General features: G+C 46.1%; 1 protein-coding gene across 2 annotated transcripts in view; it reads left to right on the forward strand.

Annotated features, from left to right (window-relative positions):
• Positions 1 to 15,148, forward strand: part of ARMC9 (armadillo repeat containing 9) — a 136,232-nt gene that overhangs the window by 61,155 nt on the left and 59,929 nt on the right. For both annotated transcript variants that reach the window (XM_081329439.1, XM_081329438.1), the window contains exons 15-19: positions 1,937 to 2,076; positions 4,094 to 4,170; positions 4,710 to 4,784; positions 9,438 to 9,528; positions 10,603 to 10,661. In XM_081329439.1, coding sequence (XP_081185565.1) covers positions 1,937 to 2,076; positions 4,094 to 4,170; positions 4,710 to 4,784; positions 9,438 to 9,528; positions 10,603 to 10,661 — 442 coding nt within the window. The remainder of the gene's footprint in view (positions 1 to 1,936; positions 2,077 to 4,093; positions 4,171 to 4,709; positions 4,785 to 9,437; positions 9,529 to 10,602; positions 10,662 to 15,148) is intronic.

Raw genomic sequence — 15,148 nt, forward strand, 5'->3', positions numbered from 1 at the left:
CTGTCCTCCTCCCTCCTCCTCCTCCTCCTCCTCCCCACCCCACAAGGCCTTCTCCCTCCTAGCACTGATGATGTGACCTAGTCGGGTCATGAAATGTCTGCAAGAAAACCACCAGGCTCAGAGAGCATCAAGGACCCCACAGTCACTGTCCTCCTCCTCCTCCTCCTCCTCCTCCTGCTGCCCCTCCCCGCCCCACAAGGCCTTCTCCCTCCTAGCACTGATGATGTGACCTAGTTGGGTCATGAAATGTCTGCAAGAAAACCACTAAGTTCAGAGAGCATCAAGGACCCCACAGTCACTCTCCTCCTCCTCCTCCTCCTCCTCCTCCTCCCCGCCCCACAAGGCCTCCTCCCTCCTAGCACTGATGATGTGACCTAGTTGAGTCATGAAACGTCTGCAAGAAAAAAGCCAAAACTCAAGAGAGCACCAAGGACCCCACAGTCTTCCTCCTCCTCTCTGCGCAACCCACTCCCTTCTAGCACTGATGACGTTACCTAGTTGGGTCATGAAACGTCTCCGAGAGGACCCAGGAGCTCAGATTTGTGGGACGGGTTAGCTAAAGACGCCAAAGAATGGAAGACACAGGGCTGAGTGTTGAGAAGCTGCCCTGAGGTGTTTCTGTCTTTCCTTCATGAAGACGAGCGCTAGAGACCCTTTTAAAAGTGTGACGGGGAGCGGCCTGTCGTGCGAGGCGCACTTGGGCGAGCGAGGAGTTCAAACAGGTGAAATAACCATTGGAGCAGGTGAACTACTAGGCTGTATCAGCTGAGCTAATAATAGCTTCTGGACAATAAAGCTGTCGCTTTTCTCTCACTTTTTATGGCTTATTGCTCAGGGGAAGAAAAGAAAACCGCGGTTGCATAACTAGATGATTAAAAAAAAAAAAACCTGCCCGCCTGGTGAAACATTAACCTGGCCGCTATCAGATCTTCCGTGTATGAGCTAAGCACAGGAGCTCAGCACAAAGAAAGTTATCTCTCTTTTCAAGGATCCTGGTTTCCTTCTGGGAGCAGATAACCGTGGGTAGGGCCCTTTCCCTCCGTCGTGTTGCCCAAGTCAGGGGTCCCTAAGCCCTGGGCTGTGAGCCGCTCCCGGGTTGCGGCCTGTTCAAAACCGTGCGCAAAGCTCCTTTCGCATTCGTTACATCATCAGGGCTAGAAAGGCATGGGCTTGGAGGAATGGAGGAGAAGAGGAGGAGGAAGAGGAGGAGGACTGTGGGGTCCTTGGGGCTCTCTGAGCTTGGTTGTTTTCTTGCAGACGTTTCATTGCCCAACTAGGGAACATCATCAGTGCTAGAAGGGAGGAGGGGCTTGTTCTTATTTTTATAAGATATGCCCTATCATTGTTGGTGGGAGTGTTCTTGGGGATGCGGGGGCTCAGTGGGTTAGGACGCTGAGCTTGTCGATCAGCAGGTCGGCAGTTTGGCGGGTCGAATCCCAAGTGCCGCGTAACAGAATGAGCGCCTGTTACTCGTCCCAGCTTCTGCCAACCTAGCAGTTCGAAAGCACGTAAAAAATGCAAGTAGAAAAATAGGGACCACTCCGGTGGGAAGGTAACAGCGTACCGTGCGCCTTTGGCGTCTAGTCATGCCGGCCACATGACCACGGAGACGTCCTCGGACAAGCGCTGGCTCTTCGGCTTTGAAACGGAGATGAGCACCGGCCCCTAGAGTCGGAAACGACTAGCACGCGTGTGCGGGGGAACCTTTACCTTTACCTATATATAAAATACGTTATAACTCCTTTTAGAATAGATAATCTAAGGCAGGGGTAGGCAACCTTGGCACTTTTATGACTCATGGACTTCAACTTCCAGAATTCCTGAGCCACTCCCAATTCTGAAGTCCACAAGTCATAAAAGAGCCAAGGTTGCCTACCCCTGATCTGAGCGTAGAATTAGAATATGATAATCTATTCACGTTTTTCTGAATCCCCAGGCGGGCTTTGCAATCGGCCATGGTTAAGGACGGGCTCATACCGTGGCTGGTGGAGGCCCTGAAGGACACGGATTCCATGTCTGATTACACCCTGGCCTACTCGGTGGCGTTGCTCATGAATCTCTGCTTGCGCAGCTCAGGTAACAGCTCTGCGCTGCTGTGGCTGAAAATGGGCCTGAACCCGCAACTCTACCCTTGAGTAAAGGTAGTCCTCGACTTACGACCGCAACGGAGCCCAAAATTGCCACAGCTGAGCTAGATGGTGGTTTTGTGGATTTTCTCCCGTCTTACGACCTTTCTTGTCACCATTGTTAAGCAAATCAGTGCAGCCGTTAAGTAAGTCACACGGTTGTTAAGCGAATCTGGCTTCCCCCATTGAGTTTGCTGGTCAGAAGGTCGCAAAAGGGGATCACCACAACTGTCATAAATACGGTGTTTTCCCAAAAATAAGACTTGGTGTTATTTTTTTTAAAAAAAAATTTGCCTCCAAAAGAGGCACCAGGTCTTATTTTGTGTGTGTCTGTCTTTTCCACTCACCAATAGCACCGACCGGCCAGCCCAGTTCTGCGGCCGAAGGAGCAGCTACATTCTAGAATAGAATAGAATAATAACTTTATTGTCACTTTGAATGTACGCTGATCCACCTACGTTAAAATGAAATTTTGTGGCATACAGCTCTCAAAGGGTCACCGCCCTCCGATATACAGTACACTGCATAAATATGACATACATACATAAATACAGACTAATGCCTATATCCATATATATTATATGAGTCAGAGAAACAACAGTCTTGTTGCAGCTGCCACAAAAGCCAACACTGTGCTAGACTGCATCAACAGAGGGAGAGAATCAAGATCCTGTGAAGTGTTAATACCACTTTACAAGGCCTTGGTAAGGCCACACTTGGAATACGGCATCCAGTTTTGGTCACCACAATGTAAAAAAGAGGTTGAGACTCTGGAAAGGGTACAGAGAAAAGCAACAAAGAGGATCAGGGGACTGGAGGCTCAAACATACAAGGAACGGCTGCTGGAATTGGTTATGTCTAGTTTAACGAAGAGAAGGGTGAGGAGTGACAGGATAGCAGTGTTCCAATCTCTCAGGGGCTGCCCCAAAGAAGAGGCAGTCAAGCTATTCTCTAAAGCACCTGAAGGCAGAACAAGAAGCAACGGATGGAAACTCATCCAGGAGAGAAGCAACCTGGAACTAAGGAGAAGCTTCCTGACAGAACAATTCACCAGTGGAACAACTTGCCTCCAGAAGCTGCAAACTGGAAGTTTTTAATAAAGAGACTGGACAGCCATTTTGTCTGAAATGCTATAGGGTTTCCTGCCTGAGCAGGGGGTTGGACTAGATGACCTCCAAGGTCCCGTCCAACTTTACTATTATTGTTATTATTATTATAGTCCGGGTTTTGTATACATGTGCATGGCGAGAAAAGGGAATCTTGCGAGTTTACCAGTCGAGTGGCATAGGGAGCAAAGCTATTACAGAATCGTGTAGTTCTGCGGCTGAGATGGAGATCCGGCCTCCATTTTCTAGCCAAAGGCCTTCCGGAAAGGTCTCATGAGTGCAAAAATGCAGGCCAGAGCTCCATTCTCAGCTGCAGAACGAAGCTGCTCCTTCCGTGGGAGGCCTGGCTGAAATGGGAAGCTCCAATCCCCACCCCCGGCCTAGCTTGATTCTTTTTAGGCCTGCGCCTCGCCCCAAAACTGGGGTTTATTTGTGGGGTAGGGCTTATATTGGGCCCACCCTCAAAAATCAAGCTAAGGGCTTATTTTCGGGGTAGGTCTTACTTTTGGGGAAACACGGTACGTGCCAGTTGCCGAGGGTCCGGATGTGGATCGCCTGTCAACCGTTGTGTGAAAAACGGCCGTCTCCCTTTTTTTAAAAAAAAATTGCAACTTTGAACGGTCACCAAACGAATCGTCGTAAGTTGAGGACTACCTGTATTTGGCAGCTACAGCTGGGGCAGGAGGCAGCGGTCCAGGCAGGTTTGGCGCACCCCTGTTGCGCGACGCCCTCTGTTGCTAGTTTGTTCTGCCCATAAGCGGGATGTAATGGCCGCTCGGCTGACCCTGAGGTCCTGTGGACGGATGGGTGTTTTGAGTGGACACCCACGTCTGCTTGTGCCTTTTTTTTTTTCCTCCGCAGGAAAGAAGACGTGCGTGAAAATTGCAAACGAGATTCTCAAAGTTCTCTCGGACCTCCTTGGCCACGAGAACCACGAGGTACTTGCCACGGTGATCATTTTCGAGGGGGGGGGGTGAAGAGGACCAGTTTTCAGAAAACCAAACCACCGCGTGTCTCATTTGGGATGATTTGGGATGTCTTGATTCTGGCGAATAATATTCTGAGGGCCAAATGAAATTCTTAAAACTCATAACATCATCTGGGCTCTGTAAAGATAATCTTCTCTCCTCCTCCTCCTCATCTTTTTCCTTCCTTTCTTCCTCCTTTCCTTTCTTTATTTATTTATTTTTTATTTTTATTTTTTTATAATCACCAATGCTTAATATTTTACCAGCAACATATTGTCTGAGTTCCAACATTTACCTTACTAATAATACATGTTAAATTCCTTTCGCTCTACCTCGTTTTTTTCTAGCCGTTGATAAAAGGTATCCCATGTTCTAAAATAAACTGAATCTTCTTTCTCTTTCATTTTTATTTTCATTTTCAATTTCCCTTTCCTTTCCTCCTTCTCCTCCTCTCTTATGTCCCCAGATCCCCTTTGAATGGTGGTTCATTTTAATCTCCTTTGTTGCAGATTCATCCCTATGTGAACGGAGCCCTTTATAGCATCCTTGCAGTTCCGTCCATAAGAGAGGAAGCTCAAGCAATGGTGAGAGGTCCAAACGTTTTGGGACATTCAATGGGCCAGAGTCCCAGGGGAAGGCCACCTTGGCTCTTTTACGACTCGCGGACTTCAACTCCCAGAATTCCTCAGCCAGCCTGGCTCAGCTTGGAAACCTTTCCCTTTTCCCTCAGCACGGCTGGCTCAGGAATTCTGGGAGTTGAAGTCCACCAGTCATAAAAGCCAAGGTTCCCCACCCCTGAACTATCCAATTAAGGCAGTGATTCACAACCGTGGCCCCTTTAAGATGCGTGGACTTCAACTCCCAGAATTCCCCAGCCAGCATGGGGGAACTATGGCCCCTTCATGACTTGTGGACTTCGACTCCCAGAATTCCTGAGCCAGCATGGCTCAGCTTGGAAACCTCTCCCTTTTCCCTCAGCACGGCTGGCTCAGGAATTCTGGGAGTTGAAGTCCACGAGTCATAAACGAGCCAAGGTGGCCTACCCCTGTCCTAACCTATACATGCATCTATAACCATTCTTTGGGGCCTACCATCTTGTGGGGAGGGGGGATTCCGATGTGGGCGATATACAATATGCTTTCCTTATGCCACACTGCCTTTTCCCCAGAGCAGGAGTAGGCAACCTTGGCTCTTTTATGACTTGCAAACTTCAACTCCCAGAATTCCTGAGCCAGCATGGGGGAACTATGGCCCTTTCATGACTTCCAGACTTCAACTCCCAGAATTCCTCAGCCAGCGTGGGGGAACTATGGCCCCTTCATGACTTGCGGACTTCAACTCCCAGAATTCCTCAGCCAGCATTCCTCAGCCAGCATGGGGGAACTTTGGTCCCTTCATGATTTCCGGACTTCAACTCCCAGAATTCCTCAGCCAGCGTGGGGGAACTATGGCCCCTTCATGATTTGTGGACTTCAACTCCCAGAATTCCTGAGCCAACATGGCTCAACTTGGAAACCTCTCCGTTTCCCCTCAGCGTGGCTGGCTCAGGAATTCTGGGAGTTAAAGTCCACAAGTCATGAAGGGGCCATAGTTCCCCCCCCCCATGCTGGCTCAAGAATTCTGGGAGTTGAAGTCCCTGAGTCATAAAAGAGCCAAGGCGGCCCACCCCTGGGCTAGATTAACAACAGCCAAGCACAGAAACCAGCTATGTAGAAGCTCTTTCAAAGTGTACGTCACCTCCCCACTTATCCCCAGCCATCTAGAAACTGGTCTTCCTAAAGTCATGAACTCCCATTATCCCCTGCCACAGGTCTGAAATTTTTTCCTCCTGTGCCAGACAGACCCTGCCTGGGATTGTACAACCCTCTGAAGTCAGGTTAATACACCATGATTGCTACTTTCACATGTCCAAATAAAAACATCACATGATGGCTAATAGTGGCCGGGTTCACACAACATGCAGAAACAAAGTCTGGCTTACAGCTCAGTTTTGACCTAGCGGCTAGCCTAATGCACTGTGTGAACTCCACACTGGTACAGGTTCACAGGGTGGCCTCAATGGCATCAGCTTCATCTTCGTCAACCGTTCTCAATGCTAAATAAGCACTGTGGGATCCTTGGTGCTCCCTAAGCTGGGTTGTTTTCTTACAGATGTTTCATTACCAAACTGGGGAACATCATCAGTGCTAGAAGGGAGTGAGGTTTATTCTCATTTTATATACAACTGGCTTGCCTTCTCAGTGTTAGTGGGAGTGATCTTGGTAGTTCCTTGATTAGGCTATTGTTTACTGCTAGCTTGTTTGTCTGGGTTGATATTTTCCTTGATTGGGGTTTGCTTACTTCTTGTTTGTTGCTCTAGTGTCAATCTTGGTGTTAATCTCTGATGTTGATTCCTGGTGAAGAGGTTTTAGAATAGAATAGAATAGAATAGAATAGAATAGAATAGAATAGAATAGAATAGAATAGAATAGAATAGAATAGAATAGAATAGAATAGAATAGAATAGAATATAGAATAGAAAATAGAATAGAAAATAGAATATGGAATAGAATATGGAATAGAATATGGAATAGAATAGAATAGAATAGAATAGAATAGAATAGAATAGAATAGAATAGAATAGAATAGAATAGAAAATGGAATGGAATGGAATGGAATGGAATGGAATGGAATGGAATAAATATTGGAATATAGAATAGAATGGAACGGAATGGAATGGAACAGAACGGAATGGAATATAGAAATAAAATAGAGTAGAATAGAATATAGAAAAAGAGTAGGATAGGATAGGATAGGATAGGATAGGATAGGATAGGATAGGATAGGATAGGATAGGGTAGGATAGGGAGGGACCTTGGAGGTCTTCTAGTCCAGCCCCCTGCTCGAGAAGGAGACCCTATACATCTCAGACAAATGACTGTCTAGTGTCTCTTCTTAAAAATCTCCAGTGATGGAGCACCAAGGATTTCTGGTGGCAAGTTGTTCCACTGGTTAATTGTCCTCAGTGTCAGGAACTTTCTCCCCAATTCCAGGTTGCTTCTCTCTTTGGTCAGTTTCCAACCATTGTTTCTCATCCTTCCCTCTGGTGCTTTGGTGAATAAAGTGACCCCCCTCTTCTTTGTGGCAGCCCCTCAGATACTGGAATCCTGCTATTATGTCTCCCCTGTTTCTTCTTTCCTTTAGATTAGCCAAACCCAAGTCCCGCAGCCATCCTTCCTATGTTTTGGTCTCCAGGCCGTGGATCATCTTACTTGCTCTTCTCTGCACTTTTTCCAAAGTCTCAACCTCTTTTTTTTTTGTTTCCTTTTTAGATTTTGCATTGTGTCTTGTCAATGGTGTGTAGATGTTGTTTATCTCTATGTGCCTCTTGATGGCTGATGTGTCCTAACGCCAGACTTCCAGGAATTATCTGGTGTTTTTTGGACTTGGTCTAAGATGCTCACATTTTCCCACTTGAGTGTGTCCAGGTGTTGTGAGATTAAGGAGTTTTCACCATCTCTTCTGTCTGCTAGGTTGTTGTTCATGGATGCGCTCTGCTCGTCTTCCGCCTGTCTGTCCTACATAGTGGCAGTTACAAGGCTTAGACTGTGTGTAGCAGATGACTCCTGCTTTCCCCCCCCCCCTCCTTCTGGGGCTGATGGGCCTTTGGTTTTACTTGGGACTAAGCGGCCGTAACAGAATTGCACGGAAAGAGATGATGGTGGCTTTGGTTTGCTATTGTGGTCGTGCCTCGTGATAAATGGGGGCGGGCGATAAATTTTCCAGCTTGCAGAAATGCTGCTGGCTATCTTGGAAAGATAAGTTTCCCGCTGCTAAACGGCAGACAAAAGCCGGAATCTGTTCCAATGCGCTCCTCCGCACTTTCCTCAGATACTTATCTTCCCTCGCCTGTTCTCAGAGGCTATCTCTGAAGACACAGGGTTTTTTTAACGGGCAGTTCAAGTGCCATGTTTTTTTTCTTCATTGATCGGCTTTGAAAGGGTTGTCATTTTGTTTAGAACGCAAACAGCCTGCGAGAGAAGCTCCGATTTTGCCCTTAATTCGAAAGGGAATTGTATCGGTAATGCAGAGTGAAACGGGCAAGCCGGAACAAAATTCCCAGCGCGGGGGAGGATGGTTGGGATCACTTTAGGAGGATCGCTGTGATAATCACAACGCCGTCAGGTTCCTCCGCTGTCTTTAATTCTTTGCAAAGAGCTTTGCAAAATCCAAATGTTCACTCAGAAGAGAATATTCGTAGCTCAGGGTTGAAATCAGCACAGCCCGGCTGGGAAATTCCGAGAGTTCCGCACCTTCATTCACTGCTATTGTTTTACGCCTGGGAAAGTGCAACGCAGACACCAGACTTGAAAAACAGGTGGTGGAGCTGCGGACAAGATCCCAGTAGCTCCATCCAAGGAAGCTGGCTTTGGTTCAGACTAAGAGAATAACAGAGTTCGAAGGGACCTTAGAGGTCATCTAGCCCAACCCCCTGCTCAGGCAGAAAACCCTATACCATTTCAGACAAATGGTTGTCCGGTCTCCTTCTTAAAAACCTCCAGTGTTGGAGCATTCACAAGTTCCGGTGGCAGGTTGTTCCACTGATTAATTGTTCTAACTGTCAAGAAGTTTCTCCTTAGTTCCAGGTTGCTTCTCTCCTTGATTAGTGTCCATCCTTTGCTTCTTGTCCTGCCTTCAGGCGCTTTGGAGAATAGCTTGACTCCCTCTTCTTTGGGGCAGCCCCTGAGATACTGGAACGCTGCTATCATGTTCCCCCTCGCCCTTCTCTTCATTAAACTAGATGTTTGGAAGGTACCTTGGAGGTCATCTAGTCCAAACCCCTGCTCAGGCAGGAAACCCTGTACCATTCCAGACAAATGACTGTCCAGTCGCTTCTTAAAAACTTCCCGTGTTGGAGCATCCACAGCTTCTGGAGGCAGGTCGTTCCACTGATTAATTGTTCTCACTGTCAGAAAATTCCTCCTTAGTTCCAGGTTGCTTCTCTCCTTGATTGGTTTCCATCCGTTGCTTCTTGTCCTGCCTTTGGGCGCTCTGGAGAAGAGCTTGACTGCCTGTTCTTTGGGGCAGCCCCTTAGACTTCACCTTCTGTTTGTTCTGCAGACAGAAGCTCTTCTGCTGGGCGTGCCCATCTGCCGGCACCCCAGGCGAACAGGCCTATTTGCGTCGGCGGCCCAGTGACCCCGGGCCGGGTCACCCCTGAGATCAACTAACACAGGTTTGTTTTGCAACCCGTGCAGGAAATGGAAGACATTCTCCGGTGCTACATCGAGGAAGGAAACGCCGATATGATCCAACAGATTGAGTTCATTATCAAGCAGCTACAAGCAGGTGAGAGAGGAAGGCTGTGAGGCCAGCTCAGCGTTAAAAATGAAGCTTCCTCAAAGCAGGTTACGTAGTTTGTATCATGGGTTCTCCACAAACCCCGTTCAACCTAACAGGAGGTGCTAGTCCCGTTCACCAAGAAATAAATTAAACCTAATTTTTCACTTCCTACGTTAGCCTTGGCAAATCAGCAGCTCTTTTCCTAAATCTCTTTCCCGCTCGTCCACAAGTCATCTGTTTAGTGTCCATTCGAAGTTACAATGCCCACTGGGGGGGGGGGAAAGAACACTTAGGACCAATTTTTTTTTACCCTTACCACTCTTCCAGCATCCCCGACAGTTAGGTGATCAAAATTTGGACACTTGGCAACTTAGAGGACTTAGAATCACTTTATTCTCACTTTAAATGTACACTGATTGGCATACATTGAAATGAGATTTCGTCGCATACAGTTCTCGTAGGGTCACCCCCTCCGATATACACCGCACAAACAGGACCAAAATAAAATAAAATAAAATAAATGTATGCATATACCCACATACGCACACATATGTGACCCAGAGAAACAACACAGTGTAGTTTGGATGTGAGTTCTAGTCCTGCCTTAGGCAGGAAAACCGGCTGGGTGACTTTGGGCCAATCACCAGGAGATGGTGAGTTCTAGTCGCTCCTTAGGCAGGAAAACCGGCTGGATGACTTTGGGCCAATCACCAGGAGACTGGGAGTTCTAGTCCTGCCTTAGACATGAAAGCCGGCTGGGTGACTTTGGGCCAATCACCAGGAGATGGTGAGTTCTAGTCCCTCCTTAGGCAGGAAAACCGGCTGGATGACTTTGGGCCAATCACCAGGAGACTGGGAGTTCTAGTCCTGCCTTAGACATGAAAGCCGGCTGGGTGACTATGGATCAATCTCTCTGGCTCAACTCAGCCCACCTTATAGGGTTGTTGTGGGGAAAATGGGAGGAGGAAAGACGATTAGGTATGTTCATCATCTTGAGCCTTTTATATAAAAAAAACAGAGGGAAGATGAAAAAAATGAGTTTTTTGTCTGACTTATGTGCTTTTATATGTTCCCTTATAGAAGAGCCCCAGGAAGACAGCGCAGAATCGGACGATGAGGAGAAGGAGGACAACGCTGAAGTAAGTATGGATGCAAACCCCTTGAAAATCTAATTTTCCCAGGTGGCCACGTGAGAAATGGATTGTTCAGGAGAACTGAACCAAGGGGCTGTGAGGCTACGTAGGCAGGCACACAGGCAGATAAATTAAAAAAAATATATGTATACTGGTTGCCTTCCAAATAAAAGCAATCCATACAGGCCGGACAGGGACCACCAAAGGGCCAGATGTGCCCACTCATCCTAAATTGCCTAGATAATGTCACCGACCGTGTGGATGGTTCAAAATCTAGATTATGGCAGGCGCAGGGTGTTGATCAAAGCTACACCAGTTATCTCCACATCATCATCATCATCATCATAGTAAGAATAATAATAGTAATAGTAATAAAAAAACAACGATACCCATTGTCATCGGGACACCGGGAACTATGTCCAAAAACTTTGCAAAATACATCAAGAAATTGCAGCTTCCTGCAATAACTCCAGCAAAGCTACATAAAACTGCGCTGGCAGCAACCCGTGTCAACCCATTAGTGCCAGTCAATTTGAGTGTTCAGCTGACTTGAGTTTCATGTTTTATGAATAAAAGTTTTATAATAATAATCTGTGATACCATCCAACATCCACATCTGCCTATCCCAGGTCCTTGGTCAGGACTCGATAGGTAGACAAAAATGCCAAATCCAGTCTGGTGGCGCAGTGGGCTAATGCCTCCTTAAGTAACACCAGCTGCCTGCAATTAGTGCAGGTTCGAGTCCCACCAGGCTCAAGGTTGACTCAGCCTTCCATCCTTCCGAGGGAGGTAAAATGAGGACCCAGATTGTTGGGGGCAATAAGCTGACTTTGTAATAATGCCGCTTGGGGTGTGTGTGAAAGCCCTAATAAGCAGGCATATACATAGAATGAAGGCTACTGCTAAGCTTGTAAGCCGCCCTGAGTCTTCGGAGAAGGGCGGGATATAAATGGAATTAAAATAATTAATAAATAAATAAATAAATAAATAAATAAACATCTGGCTGACTGTGCGATGATTAATAATAATAATAATAATAATAATAATAATAATAATATATAATAATAATAATATAGGGACGCGGTGGCTCAGTGGGTTAGGACGCTGAGCTTGTCGATCAGAAGGTCGGCAGTTTGGCGGGTCGAATCCCGAGTGCCGCGTAGCAGAGTGAGCGCCTGTTACTTGTCCCAGCTTCTGCCAACCTAGCAGTTCGAAAGCACGTAAAAATGCAAGTAGAAAAATAGGGACCACTATGGTGGGAAGGTAACAGCGTTCCGTGCGCCTTTGGCGTCTAGTCATGCCGGCCACATGACCACGGAGACGTCCTCGGACAAGCGCTGGCTCTTCGGCTTTGAAACGGAGATGAGCACCGGCCCCTAGAGTCAGAAACAACCAGCACGCACGTGCGGGGGAACCTTTACCTTTACTAATAATAATAATAATAATAATAATAATAATAATAATAATAATAATAATAATAATAATAATAATAATAATAAATAATATGAAGGAGAAGGAAAAGAACAAGAAGAAAGAAGAGGAGGAGGAGGAGGAGGAGGAGGAGACGACTTTGGAGGTCTTTCCTGCTCAGGCAGGAGACCCTGTACCATTTCAGACAAATAGTTGTCCAGTCTCTTCTTAAAAACCCTGCAGTGTTGGAACACCCACAACTTCTGGAGGCAGGTTGTTCCACTGGTTAATTGTTCTAACTGTCTGGAAATTCATCCTTAGTTCCAGGTTGCTTCTCTCCTTGATTCGTTCCCATCCGTCGCATCTTGTCCTGCCTTCGGGCGCTTTGGAGAATAGCTTGACTCCCTCTTCTTTGGGGCAGCCCCTGAGAGATTGGAAGGCTGCTATGCTGTCACCCCCTCGTCCTTCTCTTCATTAAAGACCTACTACCCAATTCCAGCAACCGTTCTTGCAAATGTTGCAAATATTCTCCCTCCCTCCCTCCCTCTCTCTCCTTACAACAGTTCATTTAGCGACCGTTCAAAGTTACATTGGCACTGAAAAAAGCGACTTAGGACAGTTTTTCACACTTACAACATTGCAGCATCCCCAACGGTCACGGGATGCAAATTCGGACCCTTGGCAACTGACTCGTATTGATGAATGTTGCTGTGTCCCAAGGTCAGGGTATCCCCTTTTGCAACCTTCTGGCAAGCAGAATTAATTGGGGGTGGGGGGGTGGGAGCCAGATTCGCCGAACAGCCGCGTTCCTTACTTGACAACTGCAGCGCTTCACTTAACAACCGTGTCACGAAAGGTCGTAAAATGGGGCAAATAGCTCAACAAATGTTTCACTTAGCAGCAAAAAAAAACAAACCCCCCCCCCCCAAAACTGGGCTCAATTGTGGTCGTACCTCGAGGGCTACCTGTACACGACCGGGAGGGTAGTGTGATAATTGTGTGAGTACAGGTCGTAAGTCCGTCGTACGTTTTTGAGCCACTGCTAAATGAACAGTTGTAAGTCGAGGGCTGTCCGTAAGGAGAGAAAATTTCTGCAGCTGAAGGATTGGAAGGAAATGAACGAGCTTAAGTGAGGTTTTCTAACGAGCTTTCTGTTTTATTTGAGAGACTGAGGGCCATTGCCATCGCACACCCAGAAGGCGAGAATTTTAATTGCAGCGTTTAAAACAGCAGTGCATTGTGGGTAATTCTTTCTAAGGGCAAATTGAGGACTTGTTTGTAACCCAGTCCAGCCTGCTGTTTCTGATGCAGATAGTCCTCTTGAAGTAAACACAAAGATTAAACCAGAAACTTTTTAAAAAAAAGTTTTTATTGGGTTTTCCCCCCCCCATACATTCGGTGATATTTATTTATTTATTTATTTATTTATTTATTTATTTATTTATTTATTTATTTATTTATTTATTTATTTATTTAATTTATTTATTAATGGGACTTATATCCCGCCCTATCTCCCGAGGGACTCAGGGCAGCTAACAACATCAAAACTTAGAGGTCTCTGTACAGTAAATTAAAAAATAAAATTTGAAATAAATTAAAATAAATTAAAGAATAAAGTTAGAATTGTAAATATAATTAAAATCCCTGTCAGTCTAGGTCAGCCAGGTGGAAAAGGAGTGTTTTGAGGCCGCGGCGAAAGGACTGGAGATCTTGGGCCATCCGAAGCTCAGGGGGGAGCTGGTTCCACAGGGCTGGCGCTCCCACAGAGAAGGCTCTTCCCCTGGGGGTCGCAAGCCGACATTGTCTAGCCGACGGTACCCTGAGGAGGCCTTCTCTGTGTGAGCGTACTGGGCGATGGGAATTCGTTCCCGGCAGCAGATGGTCCTGCAAGTATCCCGGGCCTAAGCCATGTAGGGCTTTAAAGGTAAGTACCAGCACCTTAAATCTCACCCGGAGGGCAACCGGTAGCCAATGCAGCTCACGCAGGAGGGGTGTAATATGGGAGTATCGGGGTGCTCCCATCACTACCCGTGCAGCTGCACTCTGCACCAGTTGAAGCCTCCGGGTGGTCTTCAAGGGCAGCCCCATGTAGAGAGCATTGCAGTAGTCTATACGGGAGGTAACGAGTGCGCGGGTGACAGTACGTAGGGCATCTCGGTCCAGAAAGGGGCGCAACTGGCGTACCAGGCGAATCTGGGCAAATGCCCCCCATAGCCACGACTCCAATATGATCTTCAAAACTGAGTCGTGATATTTATTCAACAAACGTGCTGACTGAGTTTACATTCGCTAATACATATTTAGTTCCTAGTCCTTTATTCTTTCCTCTAGTCATCGACTTTTATCAAAGTCCCAGGTTTGGTAATATTCCGTTTCTTCTTTTTCTTTCAGCCTCATAGTCAGTCTGTCCATCTCTGCGCATTCTAGTATTTATTTTAATTATTTCTTCCACTGGTGGTGTTCCTTCATTTTTCCAATATAGCGCAAATATAATTCTTGCTGCTGTTGTGATGGGTAAAATCAAATATAGGCTTTGTTAATCTTTTCTGGCATTATACCTAATAAAATCTACGTATTCTCCCAACATCTTTTCTAGCCAGATATGTTATCTTTTTCCAATAACTCTTTACTTTATTACACGTCCACCAAACATGGTAATACGTGCCTGACTTATGTTTACATTTCCAACATGTATCTGACATGTTTTTAAACATTTTTGCTTGTCTTGCTGGTGGCAAGTGCCATCTAGAAAACATTTTATGTAAATTTTCTTTGTAGGAAGTTGACCTTGCCAGTTTATAATTTCTTTCCCATAAATTTTGCCATTTTTCTAGCTTGTAGTTTTTGTATCCAAAATTTTTCGCCCATCTTATCATTGTTTCTTTAACTTGTTCGCTTTCCATTTTCAAAGTTAATAAGAAATTATACATTTTCTTAATTAGTTTCTCATCAGAAGTTAACAATGTCTTGTCAAACACAGTTTGCCCCTTATAAAATCCATACAGTTTAGCATCTTTATCATATCTAGCTTGCATTTGTAACTGTGCCCACCATGATAAATTGATATCCTGATTTTCCATTTC

The sequence above is a fragment of the Vipera berus genome, assembly GCF_964194415.1.
Source record: "Vipera berus genome assembly, chromosome: 5".
In the NCBI taxonomy this organism is placed as follows: domain Eukaryota; kingdom Metazoa; phylum Chordata; class Lepidosauria; order Squamata; family Viperidae; genus Vipera; species Vipera berus.